The sequence below is a fragment of the Uloborus diversus genome, chromosome 6 (assembly GCF_026930045.1).
Source record: "Uloborus diversus isolate 005 chromosome 6, Udiv.v.3.1, whole genome shotgun sequence".
Lineage (NCBI taxonomy): Eukaryota > Metazoa > Arthropoda > Arachnida > Araneae > Uloboridae > Uloborus > Uloborus diversus.
The window spans coordinates 30,509,154-30,531,777 of NC_072736.1; the positions used below are offsets into that span (position 1 = coordinate 30,509,154).

General features: G+C 32.5%; 1 protein-coding gene across 1 annotated transcript; it reads left to right on the forward strand.

Moving 5' to 3' along the window:
- The first annotated feature begins 1,540 nt into the window (after positions 1–1,540).
- Positions 1,541–22,404, forward strand: LOC129224503 (nucleoporin NUP35-like). The gene is made up of 8 exons (XM_054858966.1): positions 1,541–1,851; positions 3,224–3,257; positions 4,526–4,628; positions 6,474–6,527; positions 10,783–10,852; positions 12,631–12,759; positions 13,366–13,524; positions 22,135–22,404. Exons 1-8 carry the CDS (start codon positions 1,714–1,716, stop codon positions 22,195–22,197), a joined length of 750 nt encoding a protein of 249 aa, XP_054714941.1. The 5' UTR covers positions 1,541–1,713; the 3' UTR covers positions 22,198–22,404.
- The last annotated feature ends 220 nt before the right edge of the window (positions 22,405–22,624 follow it).

Sequence of the window (22,624 nt, forward strand, 5' to 3'; positions counted from 1 at the left end):
AGTTTAAATTGTAGAGGGGGGGGGGGGCTAGAATATTCTCAATGATTCCATGCTGTTAGTACATTCTTAATTCAGATTAATTTACTTTGCTTTTAAATTCCTGGGGGGAAAAAAGAAAACTACTTTTGATGGAGAACTTAGGGCTGTTTAATGTGGCATTGGATCAACTTTTGTTCAAATATCCTAATAATAAGATAGTTATATTGTCAAATTTGGAACCTGCCACCCAGACTATTGGACCAAATTACACCCCTATGTCGAGGGATATTGAAGAGTGCCAAACTCTCCTGAAAAACCTCAGCACACAACAGCAGCACATTGTCTTCCAATGGATCCCCGGACACTGCAGAGTATATGGCAATCTCGTAAGCAGATATTTGGACCAAAAAAAAAAAAAAGACACAGATAGTACAGCACTGATACCTCTTTTTGCTCCACAAAACTTTGTGTGAATAAATAACTTCAGTAGGTGCGTACCAAGTATGAGTGACACCTGAGACGGTAATTTGTGGTATCACCCCCCCCCCCCCCGAACTACAAATGAAAAAAAAAGGTTTTAATTTTAAAACATACAAAATTGAAATTCTTAAATCCAATTTAGTTTCAGCCCCTTCAAAGAGTGTTTCACAAAGCAAGCGTTTCCCTCTCCCCATGGTGATGGAACTACCTTTGCTAGAGTAAATATAATTTTGTAAAAAGGGGGGGGGGGGTTCTGAATTTAAGTATCAAAAATTTGCAATTCTACTTAGGGTGTCACCCCCCAGATGGATGACACCCTGTGTGGACTGCCCCCTCTGCCCCTTGGTAGTGACGCCACTGACTTCAGATTGAACTCAGGTTCCGTTGTTTCCTCGAGTTAAAATGACATTCTTGGACAAAAAGGTGCAGGTAAACCTTGTGAAAAGCCTATTGCGAAGTTCAGACTTGCAGTTGACCGCAACTGTCTGAGGAGTCACCTACATGGCATTGGCATTTACGACAACCCATTTTGTCAACTCTCAAAAAAAAAAAAAAAAAAGTTAGACATTTCAAGAAGTGCTTGGCTCTGCATAGTGTCTCTGAAGTTCAGAGGTAATGGAGTGTTAAATGCTACAGACCAACTTTTTCTCTTAAATGAGATGTTGGTCTTTTTCTCTTACCATTTGAAAAAAAATTTAAAAAAATATTTACTGCACATTTGTTCATAAACTTGTTAATATCAGAGAAATTATTAATGGTTATCTTAGAAAGGATTAACAATGTGCCATATTTTGGAAATTATAGGCAATTTTATTGAAAAAAACTTTGTATCTTTTATCAGTGGCATACCTAGCATGGGTGACACTCCAAGTGGTAATTTGTAGTGTCACCCCTCTCCCTACAGAAGCAAAAAAAAAAAAAAAATGTAAACATGAAAATTGTGCAATTTTCAGAAACTAAATTTGTGTAAAACAAAATTTTATGTGAGTTAATGTACAAAACACAAATAAAAAGAAGGGGTTTGGAGGGGGGAGGGTTAGTCCCCGGAAAATTTTCAAATATGTAGTCTTAAAAGTGCATTTTTTGCTTTATATTTTTTAAAAACTTGCAATTCCACTAGGGTGTCAGCCCTCAGACAGATGACACCCAGGGTGGACTGCCCTCCCAACCCCCGTAGTGACGCCACTGTCTTTTATACAAAGCTCCACTCACTATTTAAAATGCAAACCAATCTACTTTCATCTTATAAAGTAAATGAACATTGATTTTTTAAAAAAATTTCTTTGCAGTGCGTTATTGAATTCTTCAAATGTTGCAAAAAGTAGTGGACCACCAACGCAAGGACTTCTCTATTCTGCTTCCACACCTACAACCTCCTTTAATGTTTCAGAAGTAAATGTTGTTTTAATGTTGTTTACCTTTGGTCTGTATCTAGATCTATGCAAAATTTAAAAATATATCATGAGTAGTTTGTTTAGTATTCTGTTGTTCTAAAAAGGAAATAAAGTGATAAGTGTTTTTTTTTTTTAATTGATGCTTTCCTTGCATGAACTGCTCAGAACAATAAATCTCAAAATAAGTAGCCTTTCAAAGCAATTTAAAAATAATTTTTGTTTCAAGGTTTTTGGCGTGTTTATGAATTCAAATTTTCTTCAGGTTTCTTAATATTTATTTATTGATTCATTTACGATTGTTCATTCAGAAATCATTTTTATATTTCTGCCTTGCGGTACTATATATATATATATATATTTATATGTAATTCTTAGAACTTAAAATAAAATATTCTACATTTAGACAGCGCAAATGCAGCTAAAGTGTTAAATGTATATTATATATATCTCATTTAAAGTCTCACTCGTAAGTGGCACACTAGCAAGTGTATGAAACAAAAACAACAAAAAACATATAAGAATAATAACAGTATAAATTGAAAAACTATGCGAAGTTGAACAATATGAACTTTAGAATTTTAGAATGGGCAGTAACTGCTACGTTATCAAAGAGCTGGAGCAGTTGGCATAATATATTAATTTGCAGGTTTCTATAGAGGTCGGTAACGTACATGTCATATATATACATACATATGCATATTTATACGTATATATATATATATATATATATATATATATATATATTTTTTTTTTTGAGCTGGGATATGTTTGAAATAAATTATTTCTTCAACATCATTTAAAACATTCTAGAAAGGTCACCAACTTTGGATTGAGTTTTCAGTGTTTCCCAAACTCAGAATATTGTGGGGGGAGGGGGACACCATTGTAGAAACCATGAAAAGGTTGGGGGGACCATGAAAAAGTCGCCTTTAAACAGAGAGCCAACTGTATTATTGTAGTTAGAATTGTTAGGACCCATTGCCATAGCACTATCATCATTAGATGGCTGCTGGATCCAGTAGCTACTGGGACATTTTGAGTCAGATGTGTTAGGCTGTCATAGGGGTAGTTATATTTCAGAATGAAATGTGGTCAATTGCAATCAAGTGCAAAAATAGTGCAATCATTAATGATGCCAAACAGTATTGTTTAGAAAATGCTCCCTTCTTCTTCTGTCTTTCTACTCCAAACCTTATAATTGAGAAATGGCACAATAACTTTTTTGTGCCTAACCATAACCTGGTGCTGTTGCTTTTAAATGCGTAGTAAATCTTATGTTCTTCTTTGAGAAAAAAAAATAGTATTTAATTTGGATATACAGCAGATTGTACAGTATAACTTTTACAAAATCTTTCAACTTTTTTTTTCAGATGGGCCCTATTTCGAAAATCACTCAAGACAAAGGTAATTAGGGTCTGACAATTGTTATAAATTTATATTTTGTAGGTTTTTTTATTTTGTGATTTAAAATATATACAGTGACAAAAAAGAAAAAAAAAAACTCCATCACTTGCAAAGAGTTACATTTTAAAGCATCTCTCCAGAAATAAGAGAATAACTGTTCAGTAAGTTAAATAACTTAAATAAAAGTTATTTAACTTACTGAACAGTTAAGTTAAATAACTTTTGTTAAATAAAAGTTGTGCTTCTCTGGACATGTTTCAATAACAATGAAATCACCCATGCATTTAGGAGACCAGCATCAAATTGAAGAAACCAAAGACGTGTTTTGATCATCTTTCATCGTAAATAGCTGTAAATTTCAGCAATTAGTTTACTTATGTTCAATAATTTTATAGATTTTCGCAAAAGTACCACTTACATTCACAAAGATATAAGCATTTCTTTCAAAGAAGATTTTTTTCACCTGTTTTTCGCTCAGAACATGCAGAGTTTTCTGTCCTGGCTTACCAAACTTTCAGAAAACTTGACAGCATACAAGAGAATCATTGTACTAAAATTTAAAATAAAAACTTTGAGAATTTGATGAAATATGAACGTTTAAAGCAATTAATTTCTCATTGCATGCTCTGAAAGATAGCAATTATAACTGTCAAAATTTCATACCTTATTAGATTTGGCACCTTATAAAAAAATCCAGTCAGCTATCATAAAATTGTTAAAAAAATATGGCGACCTAATGAGCAGCATTTCCATTATGCAACAAACTGTAAGGGATTGTGCAAATTTGTAACACTTGCCTGCAATTGTTCAGTGTGATTCCTGATTGAAAGAACTTATTTGTGAACGATCCCAAACGATTCATCACCTATACAAGAATAATTGAAATACCGCTCATTAGGTCCGATTTTTAAAAGGAATTCTTATATCTTCGTGAATATAAATGATACCTTTACAAAATCTGTAAAATTACTGTACATTTTAAGTAATTTAACTCCTAAAATTTGCAGCTTATACCCAGCTATTTATGAAAAAAAAAAAAAAAAAACATTTTTGGTGCCCTAAATGCATGGGTGATTTAATTTTCGTTGATACTTGTCAGCATAAGCATAACTTCTATTTAACAAAAGTTACCGAACAGTTATTTCCTTTTTTCTCTTGAAACTCTTTAAAATGTGAATTTTTGAAAGTGATGCAGTTTTTTTGTCCGCCACTGTGTGTAATATAAATTATTTTATTTGTTTATTGTTGTTATTTTTATTTTTTTTCAGAAGATGCAAATTTTAGTAGTATCTTATCTCCAAATAAACTGTTTTCTGCCAACAATACAACTTATTTATCACCAGCTCAAATAGATCCTTTCTTTACTCAAGGGTGAGTAAAAATATGTGTAAATTCTTTTAAAAATGCATTAAACTTTCAAACAGTTTTCAGAAGTATGTTGAAAACGTTATGTTATTCCGATCTCCTTTGAAGCATAAATATTTTTTTTAAAATTTAGATAAAATATGCCACCCATTCCTTTCAAAGTTTACTGCTTATACAGGGAGGACCAGGATTAAAATGTTAACTTAATCATCTCTACCTATCTATTGTTTTGGTATATACAGTTTGAATTATTCATTTTGAAAGAATAGGTGGGGCAGTGACATGCAAAGTTTTTAATGGAAAAGAGAAAAATATATGTGGTACCTACTGGAATTGTATCGGCTAAATCTAAAGTAATTGAAATTGACTTCCTTCAGATTACCAAACTTTTCAAAAAATCAAGAGTGCTTAAATTTTGAGATGATATTAAATTAATTGAATACAATACATATACTGTATAAATAAAATGTATTCTGTTTCTTTATTATGTTCACATGATTAAAAGTGTTACAGCAAAGTAAAAATTCTTTAATACATTAGCAGACCTACCAAACCCTTCTACATTTTCCAGAAGCTTTCTGAATTTTAACCCTATCATTCGCATGTAAGAAAAACTCATCTGTATATTTCCTTCCACTTTGGAACCATTGTATTACATGAATCCAACGGTATCAAAAGCTGAGGCAGTTTATTTTCGTCCTTAGACAACAACGTTACAATGGCAGGGAATCTCTCTGGGATTTATTTTGATAAATAACAGAAATACTTATTTCAGGAAAACTAGAAAAATATTTTGAATGATTATTAATCAATATGAAATTGGTTCTTAGTTATGATTTTTTGGTATAGTTGAACTTGCTTATAACAAGCACGAAGGCACCGCAATATTTGCATGTATAACCGAGTGCTTGTAAAAACGGGTTTGTGAAAAAAATCATAAAATTTTATACTTGCTTGCTTTGTTATTTTTATATTTCTGTACAGATCCAAAGAAGTTGGTTATTTGATTTAAACTGTCTTCTTGTCTTTTTCTTGTTATTGGTTTTGAGGAACGTGGGGCTCAAAAAACATTTCCATTTGGAGCCTTGGCTTCAAAATAATTTGAAGTTTTTCTGCACTTTAGAAGCCAAGTATGTCGAGGGCTATTTAACTTCAAATTCTTCATTTGTCGTCATGGTGGTCACTTTCATTTTTTCTCCCCTTCCTCTTGAGTTTTGATTTTCAGCTACAATATCCTTGGAAGTAAATCTCAGAAATGATAACATTTTCTTCAACAAATATGTAATTTTTAAATGCTCCTCTTCTCCGCAAATTTGAAAAAAAAAAAAAAAGGGCCCTGTCATCACTTGTTCTTATGCCTTATCTAACTTTTGGTTGAATTCAAAATGTTAATGGAATTTTTCCAAAAATAGAATAATCTTTTTTGAGGAGGAAATCCACAGACATTTTATAAATTACAAAAAATATTGCTTGCTTTAAGCAAAGTTCGCTTGTTAAAAGCGAGTTTTGTTTCTACAAACTTAACGTTGTACCTACCAAATCTTTTTGATTTCCTCGCTGAATCCGAGTTCTCGTTAAAACGACTTGCTATGAGCGAGTTCCACTGTAATAAGTATAAAAGCGCACTTTTGTTAAATTTTTATAATGAAATGAATAATTTAATTTTATTATTAAAAAATGCTATGTAAAATCTTCTGCATTTTTTAAACTTTTGCTTTTCAACTTAAGAAAAAAAGTTTTATAAAAAATCACAAAATAATTCCTTGAAATATTTAGATTTTCTTTGACAATTAGTTATAAAGATTCTATCATTGATTTGTCTGATTCTTCATTCTTTTTTCACTGTAATAGAGAAGCTCTTAAGAATGGTGAGCAGTTGGATGAATCATGGGTGACTGTATTTGGGTGAGTTTTAATTTGATACTTACAACTATCTTGTTTATTTTGCTTACATGCACAGATATGTATGCTTGTATGTATATATAGACCCGATAATTCAAATTTTCAGTTAGCACTCAATGATCAGGAGCAGGCAGGGGTGTTTGTAATCCGAAATTTTTGGGTTGCCGTGCCCGAAAATTTTGCACATACATTCTAAAACTGAAAAATTATTTAAAAAATATAAAAAACTTTTCAAACAGTCTTTTTCAATGATTTAAAGGATTTTAATATACGTATTTGATGAGTTTTTACGGGTGGAAGGGGGGGGGCGAGCTTCCTCAGAGTTTCTGAAAATTTCACTGTCAGAAAATTTTACTTGGGTCCACTATCACCCCTGGTAGCTAGGCTTGGTTTTAAATATGGGCCCTGAGCAAAACAACATTGGGAACTCCCATGATTCTTGCATTGTAACATTGCCCCCACCCTCTATACATATTACATTATATTTAAGATTAATTGTATTGTATTGAAACCAAGTACACATAGGCAGATTTAGGACTGAGTTCCTGAAGGGGGGGGGGCAGGATTTTTTTTTTGAGCAATATTTAATGTAATCAAGGCTGGATTTAGACTTGACGTCGCCCTAAGCTACTGCAGGTTTTTGGTCTCTATTGTAGTCCGAACAAGTTTTTCTGTCGGTGGCAAAAAAAGGCCACTTTTTAAAGTCTCCCCTCCCCATGCATTATACCTATGGTACATGATGGGAAATGGTGTAGGGTATAGAATGTCCCCAATTTTAGGGGGTCCGGGGGTTTCTCCCGCGGAGGAATTTTTGTAAAATAGATATAAAATTCTGCATTTTGAATCCTTATAAGGGGCAAGTGAAATTACAAAAATCTCAGTAAAAAATAACAAAATACTCTTTTACGAGTTACGATAATACACAGTAAAAATTGTTTTCGGGATGGCAAATCAGTGACAGCAGTCCTCAGAGAGAAAAAGCGAGGGAGAAGAGAAGACTATGCATTGTTATTTGCTTACATTGGCTGTCGGTTCAATTGAATTAGTTTTTGATCATGCCTTCTACCCACCCACAAATACAACAATGAAGTAAATACAAAATGGTCAATAGTAAAAAATGATTTAAAAGAAATGGTGTACAGATTTAGAAAGTAGGTAACAAGAGTAGGTAAACATGCTACCCATTTGAACAATTCATAATTTATACACTTGATAAGAAATTAAAGCACCCTTTGCTTATGAATTTCAAACACTCATCCAATCCATTTCAAGGACTCAAAAACAATTAAAATTATTTAAGGCACTTCATTTGCCCTTTCTAGTCTCTGAAATTTAGTACTAGATTGTAGTTTTACAGTATGTTCTAACTTGGTAAGAAACAACTACTTTGGTTACTTTAAGTTAAAAAAAAAAAAAAAAACTATAGATTTCTTATTGCAACAACTTTTTTTTCAATTACAAGCAGTGCAGAAAACAAAAAGGAATAGAGATAGTGTTTTCTGGTTTTTATTTTTTTCTCATGCTGAACAGATTAACAACATGCAGTAGAAGTAAGATAAAAGCATACAATACAAAAGAAGTTCCAAAATACTTCACTGCATTTGGGATTAAGTAACATGCAAGTCACAAAATTTGTCTCAAGAAATGTGTTACAGAAACGTGGGAACCATGATTTTTTCATTTTTGAGTCAAGGAACTAAATTAACATATTTCAGAATTTTTCCCTCTACCCCCTCTCATTTGTTATATATATTTAAATTTATGGTTGGTATCCACATTTTTCCAAATTTTTCAAAATTTGCAAGCACTTTAAAATAAAATTTATTTTTTCAAGTGTTTTTTTTTTTTTGTTAAGGTACAAATTATGAAATTTTCGGGAGTTAGGTGCCTTTAACAAAGTGGGTGCCGTAAGCTAAATCTTTGTTTCAGTTTACAATTTGTTGAAATAACAGTTGATTATTTTAAGTATTGCAGCTGAACACATAGCTCCTTCAGTCAATATATTAACTTATACAGGAGTGCCCACCTAATGGGGGGGGGGGCTCTTGCTTTTGCGGAGGGGTCTCCACGATATTGAAAGGGGGTGAACTCTTGCCCTTAGAGGGGATGAGCACCCCTGACTTATATACTTGCCCTAATGGTTTACAGTTCAAAGTACTAGTCGTTTTCAGCACATTTCAGTATCCCAGTGATCCCTTTACTACTTGTAATTAGGACTGGGCTGTATCAGAATTTTAATACCGCAATGTATCACTCTCCAAATAGCAATATTTTCGATATATTCTTGGGAGGGTGGGGGTGCAAAGGTTATAGCTTAGCGCATAATACATCGATAAACAACAAAAAACATTTCCAAATGTAATAAATACAATTATTTCTCTAATTCAAAACTTTGCTGGATGGCATGCAAATGGTATAGCTCAATGCATGACAAAAGTGCTTCGCAACAAAAAAGCTTTAAATATTCAATTCAATATTTTGTTTAAATCTTTCAATTTGAGCAGTCTCAATAATTTGAATGTACTTTGAACTATATTTCGTATTGAAGTCTTAAATAGTTTATTTTCTGTCTTTTAATAGCTCTTGCTTTAAGATTTTTTACTTCTTAGTTGAGTAACATTAAAGTAAAATACTAATAATAAAGCTATAAATTTTGGAAACTATCACACCATACACCCATTAAGCACACAGAACTATGAAATTTTTCTCACTAGCTGCATTACACGACATTGCTAAGTCTACCTCGAAAATAAAAGTTTCCTCTAGTGACACATGTTTAACAATCAGGTTGAAAAAAGAAGGAAAAAAATAACATAAACATTTCCCGTCAATGTGTAGAAAGCAATTTTATGACTCAAAATTTAAATTTAGACATCATTGGATTTTTTCGTAATCATTGTGGATTTTCTGGCCAAACCCCCCAAAGTAGTTCCCATACACCCCATTTTGATAAAAAAAAACTTATGTGAATTCCTGAGCTTCAAAGGACCGCTGCTCCATGTTTGGGAAAAAATCCGACGAAAATTGGATTTGCATAAGGAAAACCCCTTGTGGGGTGTATTTGCACCCTCCCCCCTTTCCTCATAGGTAAGGGGGGAGGGTGCAAATACATATGCAGGTGGGTGCAAATACAGTGCTCATATTGTTATAGGTTCCCCCTATGACAATTCCTGACCATCAAAGAACCGCTGTGCCAAAGTTGGCAAAGATCCGACGAAAACTGGAGTTGTATAAAGAAATCCCCTGTGGGAGGGAGGGTGGCCCCCATTGAAGGTGCCGGACTAACAGTCCGTCAGCCTGTGCCCCGGGCTTACGGACCGCCTACTGCATGGGGCCTTAAATTTAGAATTTTCTACAAAAAAACTTTTTTTCTATAGATTTTTTTCTCAAATTGAGGATTTTTTTTTTAAATTTTCAAGTTGATTGATGTAAACAATGAAGTTTAATATGATTGTAAAAAAATAAAAATTTTTGCTCCTATGCAGAATTTAGGTTTCCCATATTGTACTCAAAAATAAGGATTTGTTAAAGTTAAATTTTGCATTATATGAACAAATTAACAATATTGAAAGGCATGAAAAATGCTTCTAACACTATTCCCGCTGATTGTTATTAAAATTGACTTCCTGAATCCAAATGTGACCACCGTTTTCCTCGATATCATACACCCACTATTTGGAAATGGTGCCCCCTCCCTATTTTTTTCAGTTTTTGACAATTTTATTGCCATCATTTTGATTTGGAAGGGAGCAGAGCCTTACATTAAGAATGTAAGAATGAAGGCATTCACGGCCAGTGTTAATGATGTTGTGAAATTCCGGGCTGTTGTGTTGTCAAACGTTTCCCAAACGTTTTGTCCGCATCTGCGGCGGTCATGTTCAGCGTTTACGTAGTCGAAGCTTCCAGGGAAGCAACTTCCTAACAACTGATGCAGATTTCGAAGTGTTGTCAATATTTATGTGGGAAGAGCTAGCTTTCCCTTCGTTTTGGGCCAGGATAGGTTGAGGAACATTTGTCCTTGTTTCTGGTTGGCTAAAACTTGACCTCTTGAGAGGTAGCACAATTACTGTTGAGCTACCTTTGAATATTGTTATGAAATCAAGATTATTCCATAAAAGTCCACCAGGTGACATAAACACACAATTGTTTCACTAGTTGTATTTATGATTAACATGGTAATAAAGGGTTAAAATTTTTACTGTTCAAAATTTTCAAGTGCGTAAGCATTTTTGTTACTGATTTGTTCTTCAATTTCTAGGTTCCCTTCAGCATCTAGTTCTTATATCCTTCAACAATTTTCTCAATATGGAAATATAACAGATCATAAGGTATGTTGTATAACAAATTTTCTACAATAAAATAATAGTCTAATCATTTCCCCCTCCCTTTTTATGTACCCTCGTTGTAGAATGTGCCACCTGGTAACTGTGTCATATATGTTGTACTGCTGACTGCTGGCCGCCAAGGCAAGGCTTCAAGTGCAGAAAAAGAATAAGTGAATAAAATGAAAATCGCTAAGAACAAGGTTGAGACTCTATGGAGGATGGTCAAAAACGCCCCAGCCAAACAGCTCCTACAGGGTTTGGTAGGAGTCATTTGGCTGGGATATCTGAAGTCTTTTCTTGGCAGTCACTGGTACAACATCAAACGTGAGCTGAAAGAACAGACATCTTTCTTCACGGTTGACTACAAAGGCGGCAGATTCTACAAAAACTAGGGTGTTTCAAAAATGCATGTAAAAAAAAAAAGTTTCTCCTAGATAACAGGACACCCCTCAATATTTTCAGATTTGTAGATAGTAATATACTCAAAGAATTTTAGCTTCCTATTTTAACTGAAAGGGGGTGCTCAACCCCCTCCCTCAAACTTCATAAGTACAGGGAGGGAAATTAAAAAAAAAATACATTGAACTGAAAAACAATGCTACATATTATATTATACTCTAGTAATATGCATTGCAAAAAAATAATTATTTACAAAAAAAAAAAAAAAGTTGGGAAAATTAAATGTTTCTAAATTTGTGGCATTTTTTATGCTACCGCAAATGTTAAATTAAGGGGCCATTGTGCGCCCTCTTAAAATTTAAGTAAGAAGCTAAAACTTTTACAGCATAATACTTTTAATAAGTCTAAAAAAAAAAAAAAAAATAGTGGGTGTCCTGGACTCTAGTTGAAAAAAAAAAGTTTTTTTTGAACCACCCTAAGGGAGAGGGTACACAAAAACTTGTACCTGTGTTATAATAAATGCCTGGAAAATCATGAGAGCTATGTCGAAAGATAGTGCAAGTGTAGTGGTAGATTTTTGTGCAATATTTTTTTTTTTGCTTTATCTGTACTTGTTCTTTATTCATTTTAATGATTTTTTAGGGCATAGTGTCGCCTGAGAGCAGAAATAAGATATCTTACTGTTGTTTTGAGCCTTAGTCGTCTTACTGTTTTGTTTTGGCTGACTATATAATTTGATCTCTAGTAATGAATCAGAGAAAAAGAAAAAAAAATGCTTGTCAAAATTAATTCCATTAATTTTTTTTTGCTTGTTCATAGGTTTGCTAGCTGCATTTCTAAACGCTATTTGGTATTATTTTAATATACTAATTCAATTCATCATTTAAAAGCTTTGAATCAAAAAAGAAAAAGATGAAAAACTCAAATCTGCAATTCAAATAAACTATAGGAGGCACTAGCCTCTGGCTAACGGCTGCTGAAAGAGGTAAAACCAAGATCAGGTCATACCCTTACGTAGAGTATGACCTGCCCAACGAGATAACTGACTTGTTTCCACTAAGTTGAAATGCTTTACCTCTTTTGCTAATTTCTTAAATCATTGCAAGGTGACATATTCAAGCTCTAGAACTGCAAAACACTCTATTTACGAAATAATTCTGTATTTTTTACTCTTTTCAGAAGTTAGGGATTTCTTAACTGTATAACTCTCATTAAACTTTAAAAAAAAGTAAGGATATTATATTTATTGCAAATTTCTAAAATATGCTTTGTATACCAATTTTATTTATTAGAGGTTACACAATCTGTAATGTGCATTTGTAAAAAACCTAACTGTTCTGAGTTTACTTTTTATGTCTTTCTTCTTTTTTTTTTCTTTTCAGATATCTCTTTCTGGTAATTGGATGCATATAAAGTATCAATCCAAACTTCAAGCCAAAAAAGCTTTGAGCAAAAATGGTAAAATTTTTAGTGGTAATATAATGATTGGAGTAAAACCTTGTATTGAAATGGTAAGTGCATTTTTTTTTTTTTTCGTTTCTCTCTCTGTACATAAAAATATGTAATCTTGTACTTATGTTTCGAGAAGATTGTTTTTATGTATGTGTGTGTGTGTGTTATGTCGCAATGTACACATGTCATGGCATTTTTAGTAAATAACTATTTGTTAATCAAAGAATGTTATACTACTATAAAAGTTTTTTTTTTTCAGTTTAAAATGAACTGTTTACAGTTTTATTGCTTGGAATAAAGGTGTTGCTTATTACTCTGAAAGAATTCACCTATTTATTTTATGTGTACTCCTTAACATAAATGGCAAGTGACTTACATACAATATTACAATATATTATACTGGTAGAGCAAAAAAAAAAGATTTGGTAATCTTATTTTTAAATGGGAAGCTTTTTACAATTTTTTTAAAATTTAGCACAACAAATCAGACTAAATTATTTTTCTGCAGAAAAAAAGCACTCATCTAATGCCAAAATACTTTTCCCAGTTTTTTAAAGGTTGCCTATTCTTCGTCATGTGTGTTATGTTGCTTTCCATTACTTTTTTATATTTTCTTTGGTCTACACACATATATATATATAAATTAAAAAAACGATTCATTTCAGGATCTCATGGAGTCGACTAAAGAGAATTTAGAAGATACCAGTCTCCTAAAAACACAAGACAGTTTTCTCAACAGCAGTAGCATTGAGCCTTCAAAACCAAGTTTAAAAAACATAAGACCCTTGACGCAAGCATATCAAAGTCCAACAATTCAATCCCAGGTTGTGATGAAGTTTTAATAGTTCTGCCAATTTCTTATTTTTCTCTGTATCAATACAGTAGCCTCTGTTCTTACGCGGGGTTTTGTTCCACGAAAATGCCGTGTAAATCAAAACTGTATAAATCAAGACTAAATAGTAGTGTTAAAATAAGGGTTAAGGTTCCATAGATGAAAAAGAAAAATACTTTATTCTAGTGATAGATAAATGTACAGGGTGTTCCATTTTAACCTGCAAAACCTCTATTTTCGCAATCGTTAGTCCTAGAGGCACACTTCCAGTTGCAAAAATTGTTCAAAATCAGATGCGGAGTTATATAAGATATTGAAAGTTTGAAGCAAAAATGAGTCAAAAAATACAAAATTAAACTTTTTTATATGGGCCCTAGGTCTCCTAACTTATATTTAGGGAAATAATCTCCATTGCTATTACTAACACAAAAAACTTGACATTTGTGCGACTAAAACTCAACGAGATTTCAGTTCCAAGTTTTGAGGGACCATACAGATTGGAACTTATCGCCCTTTCCAAAGAATGACAGGTTGTTGAAGTAAAAAAAACCAAGGGATTTATACTTTTCATTGCTATTCAAAAATTCATGCAAATGTAATGCCATGACACACAAAAAAACGCTGCAAAACCTCGAACAATTTAAAAAACCTTACTCTGCATAAGTATAGTTTTTAAACATTTGTTAATTGCTATATTTTCCCGTAATAGATGTTATTGACGGCGAGTGTAAAGTGGTGTAAGTCATAAAACGCTGCGTTTCATATTTCAGTGAATATTGGTCGTACTCATTTCAGACTTTTTGTGTAGGAAATCATTCCTCTAAATATAAGTTATAGTCCAGTCATATTATATAAAAAAAAAGCTAAAATCACAAAGCACAATGTAGTTTTGATTTTTTATTATGTTGTTTGGGTAAGTTATGGTAGTGTAAATCTCAGTTTGCAGTTTTCAAAAACCTGTGCTCGCTGCGTAATTCACGAAAAACTGAACTTTTCGGACTTTTTTTTAGTGTTTCCTTTATAACTCCTAAACTATCCAACTTTCGTGTGCATACCCATTTTAAAGCACATTAAATTTTGGATAATTTGAGCTGAAGCTGCTCTCTGTACGACCAACAGCGTAGGAGATATCTTACTTCAAAAATTGGCCATTTTTTACGAAAAATAAAAAAATATGCTTTAATCACATTTCAGGCTAAATATCGACATAAATTCCTACTCTCTAAGAAAAATTGTGGATGTGATGTTACAGTAAATTTAATTGGCTTTCATTTAAGCCAAAAACAAAATCTGCAGATTCAATAGTTCATCGCAAAACAAACAAATAAGCGGAAAATTTGATTTTCGAAGAAATGAGACAAAACACTTTTCAAGACAATATGAACAAACCTATTCTAAAAAAAGGGAAAAGGAGAGTATAATAAGACTCTAATGTATGTTTATATAAGTTACCTGTGTTAGGGAAACATACCGGTTATGAAGAAAAAAAATAGGCCAATAGTTGACAGCCTTATGAAGGTAACGCAAACATTCCTTCCCCTCTGTATCTTTCACATTGATGAATTTTCGGCCTCGTTTCGCTTTATGACTTTAAAGTTACCTACCGAGTTTTTTTTGAATAGAGAATAATTTTTATATCGAACAAATTTGTAGTGAGATTCAATCATCCGAAGGCGGGCGAGCAGAGAAACAAAGAATGAATGAAAATGAGAGTTCAAATTCGTTTTGCAAAAGAAAATGAAATTGTCCAGTTTCATCATATCAAATGTAAAGCTTTAGTGGGAAACCTAGAATGAAAAGGGCCTCCCTGTACACTTTGGGTACGATATTATCGAATGGCTGTATTTATTGTAAAATCATTCAAGCAGAAAGAATGGAAAATAGGGTCACAATTCGTAACATTAACCAAAATGCTTCCACTTTTTCACTTAGCAGGTTTCATTTTCAAGGCAAAAAATACTAGCCTATATTAACAAAAGATCTGAAAAAGGGAATGGATTCAAAGGATTTTTCATGTACACTGAAAGAAAACTCCTTGGTTTTTGCAAATCAATAAATTTTCGCGTACTTTGTGAGCATACTTGAGCAATGAACAGGTTCTAATGAAACTAGTGGAGAATCTAAAAGGAGAAATCCATACTTGTAACATGTTAAACATTCAGCTGTGCGCTTTTTTGGCGAGTTTGATGAAATGTGTTCTTGTTAAACTTTATTGGAGAACTGGAATGACTCTGGGACGGTTGTATTGTCTTTGGATACACCAGAACGATTGCACACTAGAGCAATATGAGTATATTTGACTTCTTAACATCAGAGTTCTCCAGAAGAAGCGGTTTTCTAAATCATGTAATAAACGACGCCTCAGTAATAAGTTGCTCTCTCGGTCTGGACTTGAAAGCATTCGGGAGAAAACAAACATGAGAAACAGATTGAAACATTATCCCAACCAGTCATCGAAAATAGTACATCTCAGCAGATCGTGAATCGTGATCGTTGGTGGAGAAAATGTGGATCTATTTTTTTTTGCTGCTTTTGTCTCAAACAGTCAAAATATTTCCCTCCTGAAAAGAGCCAAAGTCCAGTTAGTTTGTAGTCAGCTTTATAATTTTTTTTTCAACAGATGAAAAATGGAATAGTTCTTAGATTCGTACTCTTCACGCAGTTAGTGGATGTGATACCATTTTTTTCCCTTGTCTGGCTAAGAAGAACAAAACTGTAAGGTGTTTTTCAAACGAACCGGTGTAGGGTTGACCAGGCCACCATAGCTTTCCCCCTTGAAGTGAGTTACGAAGCTGTAGAGATGAAGCGAGTTGCTCTGTATGGAAAGGAGGCATCCACCGATATCCTGTGACAGTATTTAGTTCCACCTGGTTGTCAAAGTTGCATGTAATGCAACTGTGAACCGTCTTTGATAGTCTTCAACCAAAACAATAGCTTCATTTAATTTGCATCACAGGTACCGACAAGTAAACAAATGGTTGGCAGAGGAGAAGGATGCCTCATGGTGGAGTTGGTTGAAGACCAACATAAATTTTGAGATTGGTTAATCACCAATCACAACATTCAACTAACCAGCCTTACCCTTTATTTTCTGATTTCTCTCATGTTAGTGCAAGAAGGGATACATGGGAGCATACTGTTGTTGCAGAACTGGTCTTAGCTGCTCAGCTTTGATCAAGCTGTCATTTGAAAAGACTTCCCACAACATCTTTGCCATTCTAATCAACAAAAACGAAAAAAAGAAAAATAATAAAATGAAAAAAATTCGCCCTTTCAATACCTTCTTTTTTTTCCGTTTGGGAGAACAATAGTACCCATCAAAGAGACTAAAAACCAAGATATTAAGTGTAGTTAATTTTTAAGATATGTTTTAATGAAAAAACTAACATGTAAATACAGTTTCTCCTTTTGAAATCATTCTGTTTTCTTTCTTTTGTCTAGATATCTCTTATTCTAATGTGAAGTGTTTTGTTTTTAGTCTTTTGTTGAAAAATATTATCTATTCAAAATCAAACTTGGTAGGTAACTTTCAAGTAAAAAACGAAATACGGCCGAAAATTTATCAATGTGAAATGTATACTAGAGGTGGGCAATGTCGTTCTTTTTAATGATCCGTTCATCAGAGGATTGTTCATTCTTTTGATCCGTTCATTTAACTCGTTCATTTAAATAAATTGCAGGTGATCTCTCTGCACAACATGCTCTCATACATTCGATATGTTTCATTATATCGGTAATAGTCTTCGAAGGAAAAATAACTAAAATTATCTAAAAGTAAGAAAATAAGACTATTAAAAAGGAATCAAAAAACTTTATTCAGGTTTAAATGCATAAAGCAATCATAGTTCATTTTGTAAAATATTTCTCAGTTGCCAAATGGTAAGATATGTTTTCCATCCTAAAAATCGCAGATTCCTTTTCAGCATTTCAAAAATTTAAGTTATTAAAATTTTCCAGCAACAACACTATGTATACTTATAGTATTACCAATAGACCATGTATAGCGAAAAAAGTAACAATAAATACATCTGTAGCTCAGCCGGGGTACCGGATAACTTAATTTAAAAAGAGACCCACCTAAATATTAGGGAGCAATTATTTCACAGTACCGATGAGAACAGAAAAAAAACTGCAACACTCTTTTAAATGGGAAAAAAAATTAGATAGCAATAATCCATTTTAAAATCTTTGGATATTGAATAAGCGACTTGGAAATCGTTATGTAAGTTAAAAATAAAGTCGAATCTATATAGATGGTAGTTGATTGAGATGTTATAGAAAACAAAAAGATGGCCAGAAAAGTGATAAAAGGTATTTTTATAAATAATTTTGGCAACAGAAAGCGTGAGAAGGACTTTAGCAGTTGCGTGGGACAGGAGGTGGGTGTTTGGTCATTAGCCCAAACATTTTCTTAGTAGCCTAAACAAGTTGCACAAAACATTACTAATGGATACATTGGAAAAGTGCAAATGAACTGAAATGGTTAAAGAAAAATGATGAATAAAAAGCAGAAAGGTAAAAATGTTTGAAATGAATACATCGTACTGCACTGAGAAAAAGGAAATTTCAGATGAAATGAGAGTTGAAATTTTGGAGATGCATGCAACTTTTTAAAAGAATGTTTTTATCACAAGTGAATCAATACAATGTGCCACACTGCTCACCGTTCAAAAGAACAGTAGTTCATTTTTTAAGTGAACGAACGGATCCGTTCATTTTAAGGATTCATTCTTTTTCACCCGTTCGTTCATGAACGACACATCTCTAATAGATATACATAGGTACGTAGGGGAAGGGATGTTTGCGTTATCTGCACAGGGCTGTCAACTATTGGCCTATTTTATTTTTTTCATAACCGCCATGTTTTGCCAACATACATACCTTACATAAACATACATTAGAGTCTTATTATTTCATTCTTTGCCCCTTTTTTTAGAATAAGATCTTCTGTATTGTCTAGAAAAGAGTTTTGTCTCATTTCTTCAAAAATCGAATTTTCCGATTATTTGTTTGTTTTGCGATTGTAAAAGAACTATTGAATCCATAGACTTTGTTCTTGGCTTAAATGAAAGCCAACTAAATTTACTGTGACAGCAGTTCCAGTTTTTTCTTGTAGAGTTCAAATTTATGTTGATATTTGGCCTGAAATGTGATCAACGCATAATTTTTTGCCAAAAATGTCCAATTTTTGGAGTACAATGTCTCCTAAACTGTTGATTGTACAGAGCACTACTTGAGCTTAAAATTTTTCAAAATTTAATGTGCTTTAAAACGAGTTCGCATTTAATATTGAAAATGGTTTAGTTTAGGAGTTAGAAAGGAACGCAGTTTTTCGTGAATTACGCAGCGAGCACAGATTTTTGAAAACTGAAAACTTATGCTTACACTAACCTAACTGACTCAAACAACATATTAAAAAATCAGCACTACATTGCACTTTGCGATTTTAATGTCTAATATGACTGTACAATTAGGGGACTTAAAGCCTGTATAAAAAGTTAAATTCTGTATTTTCTGACTCACTTTTATTCTCACTTCAAACTTTCAACATCTTAACTCTGCATCTGGTTTTGAACATTTTTGCAATTGTGAGTTTGCATCTAGGACTAACGGTTGCGAGAATAAAGGTCTTGCAGTTCAAAACGGAACAACCTGTATATAAGTTTAATGTGTACATATTGAAATACATTATGCACTGCGTGTATAATACAGAAAACATGAATTAACTTAGTGTTTATATAAAAAGAGCTGGGTTTAGTATTCTTTTGGGAGTCATTAACACATCCATGATCACTCACAGCATTTCCATGACTGGATCTTTCTTCACTAACAAATCAAAAAGGTCATTTGCCCATTGTCAAGGAATGGCTCAAAATTTGTAAGCGTTTGGTTGTGCCTCATAAATGCCTGCATTCTCATTAGTAACATTATCCTTTGTCATTTCTGAACGCATTTCTTCCAGTGAGTTGTATGAGTTTAATACCTTTATTTCTGGAAAGAGCTCTGGAACCAATCACAGAAAATATCTCAGTAGCCCAAGCTCACTTATTAGCATGCCAAAATGCAGTTTATTATGTGTTATCTGCCATCTTAAGAGTTTGGATTCGGAAAGAGGGGAAAATTTTATGTTTTCAATGCTGCATTTGCATAAAATAAAAACCCATTGGCATGAACAAAATAAAGGTGTCAAACCTTAGACAGCGTATAATCAAATCCAGGTAAAATAAAACTGCATAAAATAAGGGTCTACTGTATTTTGATAAATAAATATGATAAAAGGCGTCAAATCTTAAATCGTGTAAAATAACACCGAATGAAGTGAGGGTCTTTTGTATTTTATAAAATGACTAGTGGCACCCGCACGGCTTCGCCCGTAATAGAAAAATTAAAGGTCTTTTGGTTTGCCTGTATATTTACAAATAATGTATGGTGAATTTTCTCGCCAATTGGCTTGTACCGACGTTACAGTTCCACGTTATGATAATTTCGTATCTCGCCAATTGGCTTGTGCCCATGTTACGGTTCCACGTTATGATAATTTCATAATTTATGATAGTTTTTTTTCTTAAAATTGGAATAAAAAAGAATCACATCAAATTTTCAAAAAATCACTTCGAGGTGCACACCCCCATGCTACAAACTAACTTTGCCAAATTTCCTGAAAATCGGCCGAACGGTATAGGCGCTATGCGCGTCACAGACATCCTACAGACAGAGAGACTTTCAGCTTTATTATTAGTAAAGAGTATGATAAAAGATACTAGGAATAGTAATTGAATTCAAAGTAATTGATCAACTGATGGGCAATGAAGTTGTCCAGGTGTAATTCATTCTGTTCTACATTATTTGGGGATTCCAGCTGTTCAAATTTGTAAAATGTCAGTAAGCAATTGTTTAAAAGTGAAAAAAAATCTCATAAAATATGAACAAAATATTTCTTATTTATATGTAACTGAATGATTGAAATTGGAGAATATAAACTTCCACCTGTGATTCACAGGAAATAATCCGGTCTTTCGCCAATGTATATTCCAGCTATATGTGAATGTTGATATTTTCTAGGTTTTTGAGCTTTCATAGTAATATATACATTTCTATACCTGGGAGATAAAGGTACTATGTAAATTTTTTTTGAAAATCGAGATTTAAGCTCCATCTTACTCAAAATTTTATATTTTATTCAAAAGTATGAAGCATTAAGGTTTTGATTAAAAAAAAAAAACTTTTCATTTAATAAGCATATAAATAACAATCCAGTTACATAACTCACCCAAAAGAAAAACTTTAAATTCATCCCCTGGTTAATTCTGTTTTTGTTACTTAGAGCCCTTTGCCTCCTGTGTACAGATACATGGTGATCTCTCATGAATAGTATACATACTCTTTTATGTGCACTTTTCGCTGTACATTTTCTGCTTGGTCCTGGATGTGTGTTTTAAGTTTTAAATATATGCTATATGCTTTATTCTAATAGCAAGCTTAGCATTTGAGAGGCTATCTTAGATAAAATATTTAGAATAAAAAGTATTTATTGATGTTTACTAGGAATTCCCTCCTTAATCACTAAACATACTTTATTTAAGTTAAATGTTATACCTTTTTTTCCTTGGCAATGAAAAGAAAATCATCTTAATGAGATAGAGAAATAAGAACTGCAACAACATTAGTGTTTCAAATCTTATTTACTTTTTTGGTAAAAATATATTAAATGGCAGATGAAGTTTTACATTTGGTTGTTAGCAGTGCTGTAGTTAAGGAAAAATGCGGGTGGACGCCATCCCCAAAAATGTATGATTTTTAATTGCAAAAACAATGCAATTTCAGGGGTGCAAAATATGTCTGAACGCCCAAACAAGGTTCGGGGGAAATTTTTGCGAATAATTAAAGAACAATAATAGAGTAATTTTTTACTAAATACTTTAATGTCATGCAAGGATATCTCACTGAGATTTTAGGAAATAAACTTATAAAATGGATTTAAAAAAAAGTTTTAATTTTTGCAGACTTTTATGTAGGAAATTTGACATTGATTAGGCATATCAAACATATATTTTCACTGAATAATGTATGGGATTGTTAAGTTTCCCCGCTCAACGACTCTTTAAATATGAAGCAATACGGCATGGGGAAACTTTCAGCTCAAAATATTTTCTCCACCCTGAATTGGTTTCAAAACCACTTATTTTTTGGTAAGTTGAGTTCCCTTAGAAAGTGTTTTTTTCTTCAACTACAGCCCTAATTAGTAATGAATTATTATTAGCACTTTTTAAATAACTTCAATAACTAGCTACTTAAACATCAATTCTCATATTTTCTCTTCTATAATTATATTAAGGCAGTTCCTGTTTGTAGCTATTTTTTTTTAGATAAATTTGTAGAATTATCCTGTGTTCACAAAATTTAGGCAAGGAAAAATAATATGCTTCCATAATTACTTGATTCAACACATAAATGATAGCTTATTTTACTATTTTTTTTTTTTTAAGAATGTAATTCAATGGTTATGCTTTTTAGTTTAATTTTTTTTTTTTTTCAAATTAACCAATGCTAAAATGTTTTTTGTCTGCAATTCTTTATAGCATTTTTATATTTATAATTTCAGGCTCTTCAACAAAAATCTGGAAATATTGTCTCAAAAGCTTTAGAGTACTTATGGAAATCTTGACGAACAAAAATTTGAATATTTCTAATTTGCACCTGTACCACCAAAAGGCTTTTGCATTATCATTTTAATAAATTTTAATATTTGTATTTATCGATGTAATAAATTGGTTCTTTGTGTTATTAGCTTGAATTGTTAGCCACTGTACCAAGAATTTAAATTTCTTCAAAATCATTGTAGTTTTTAAAAATCAATAAAACTATGCAAAAAACCTCAGTAATTCAACATTTGAGAAATTCATGTAACCTTTGCAGTAAATTGATAAGCTACACTACAGACATTGTGTGTTTTAGTTAATATTTAATTTTCATTTTTAGAAAGTTAAATAGAATTGCAATTCCTTGTGGAATATTAAAAAATTAAGTTAATAATACAATTTTAATAATAACGAGTATGAATTGTAAAATGGAACTTTTTAAAAGTAAAACAG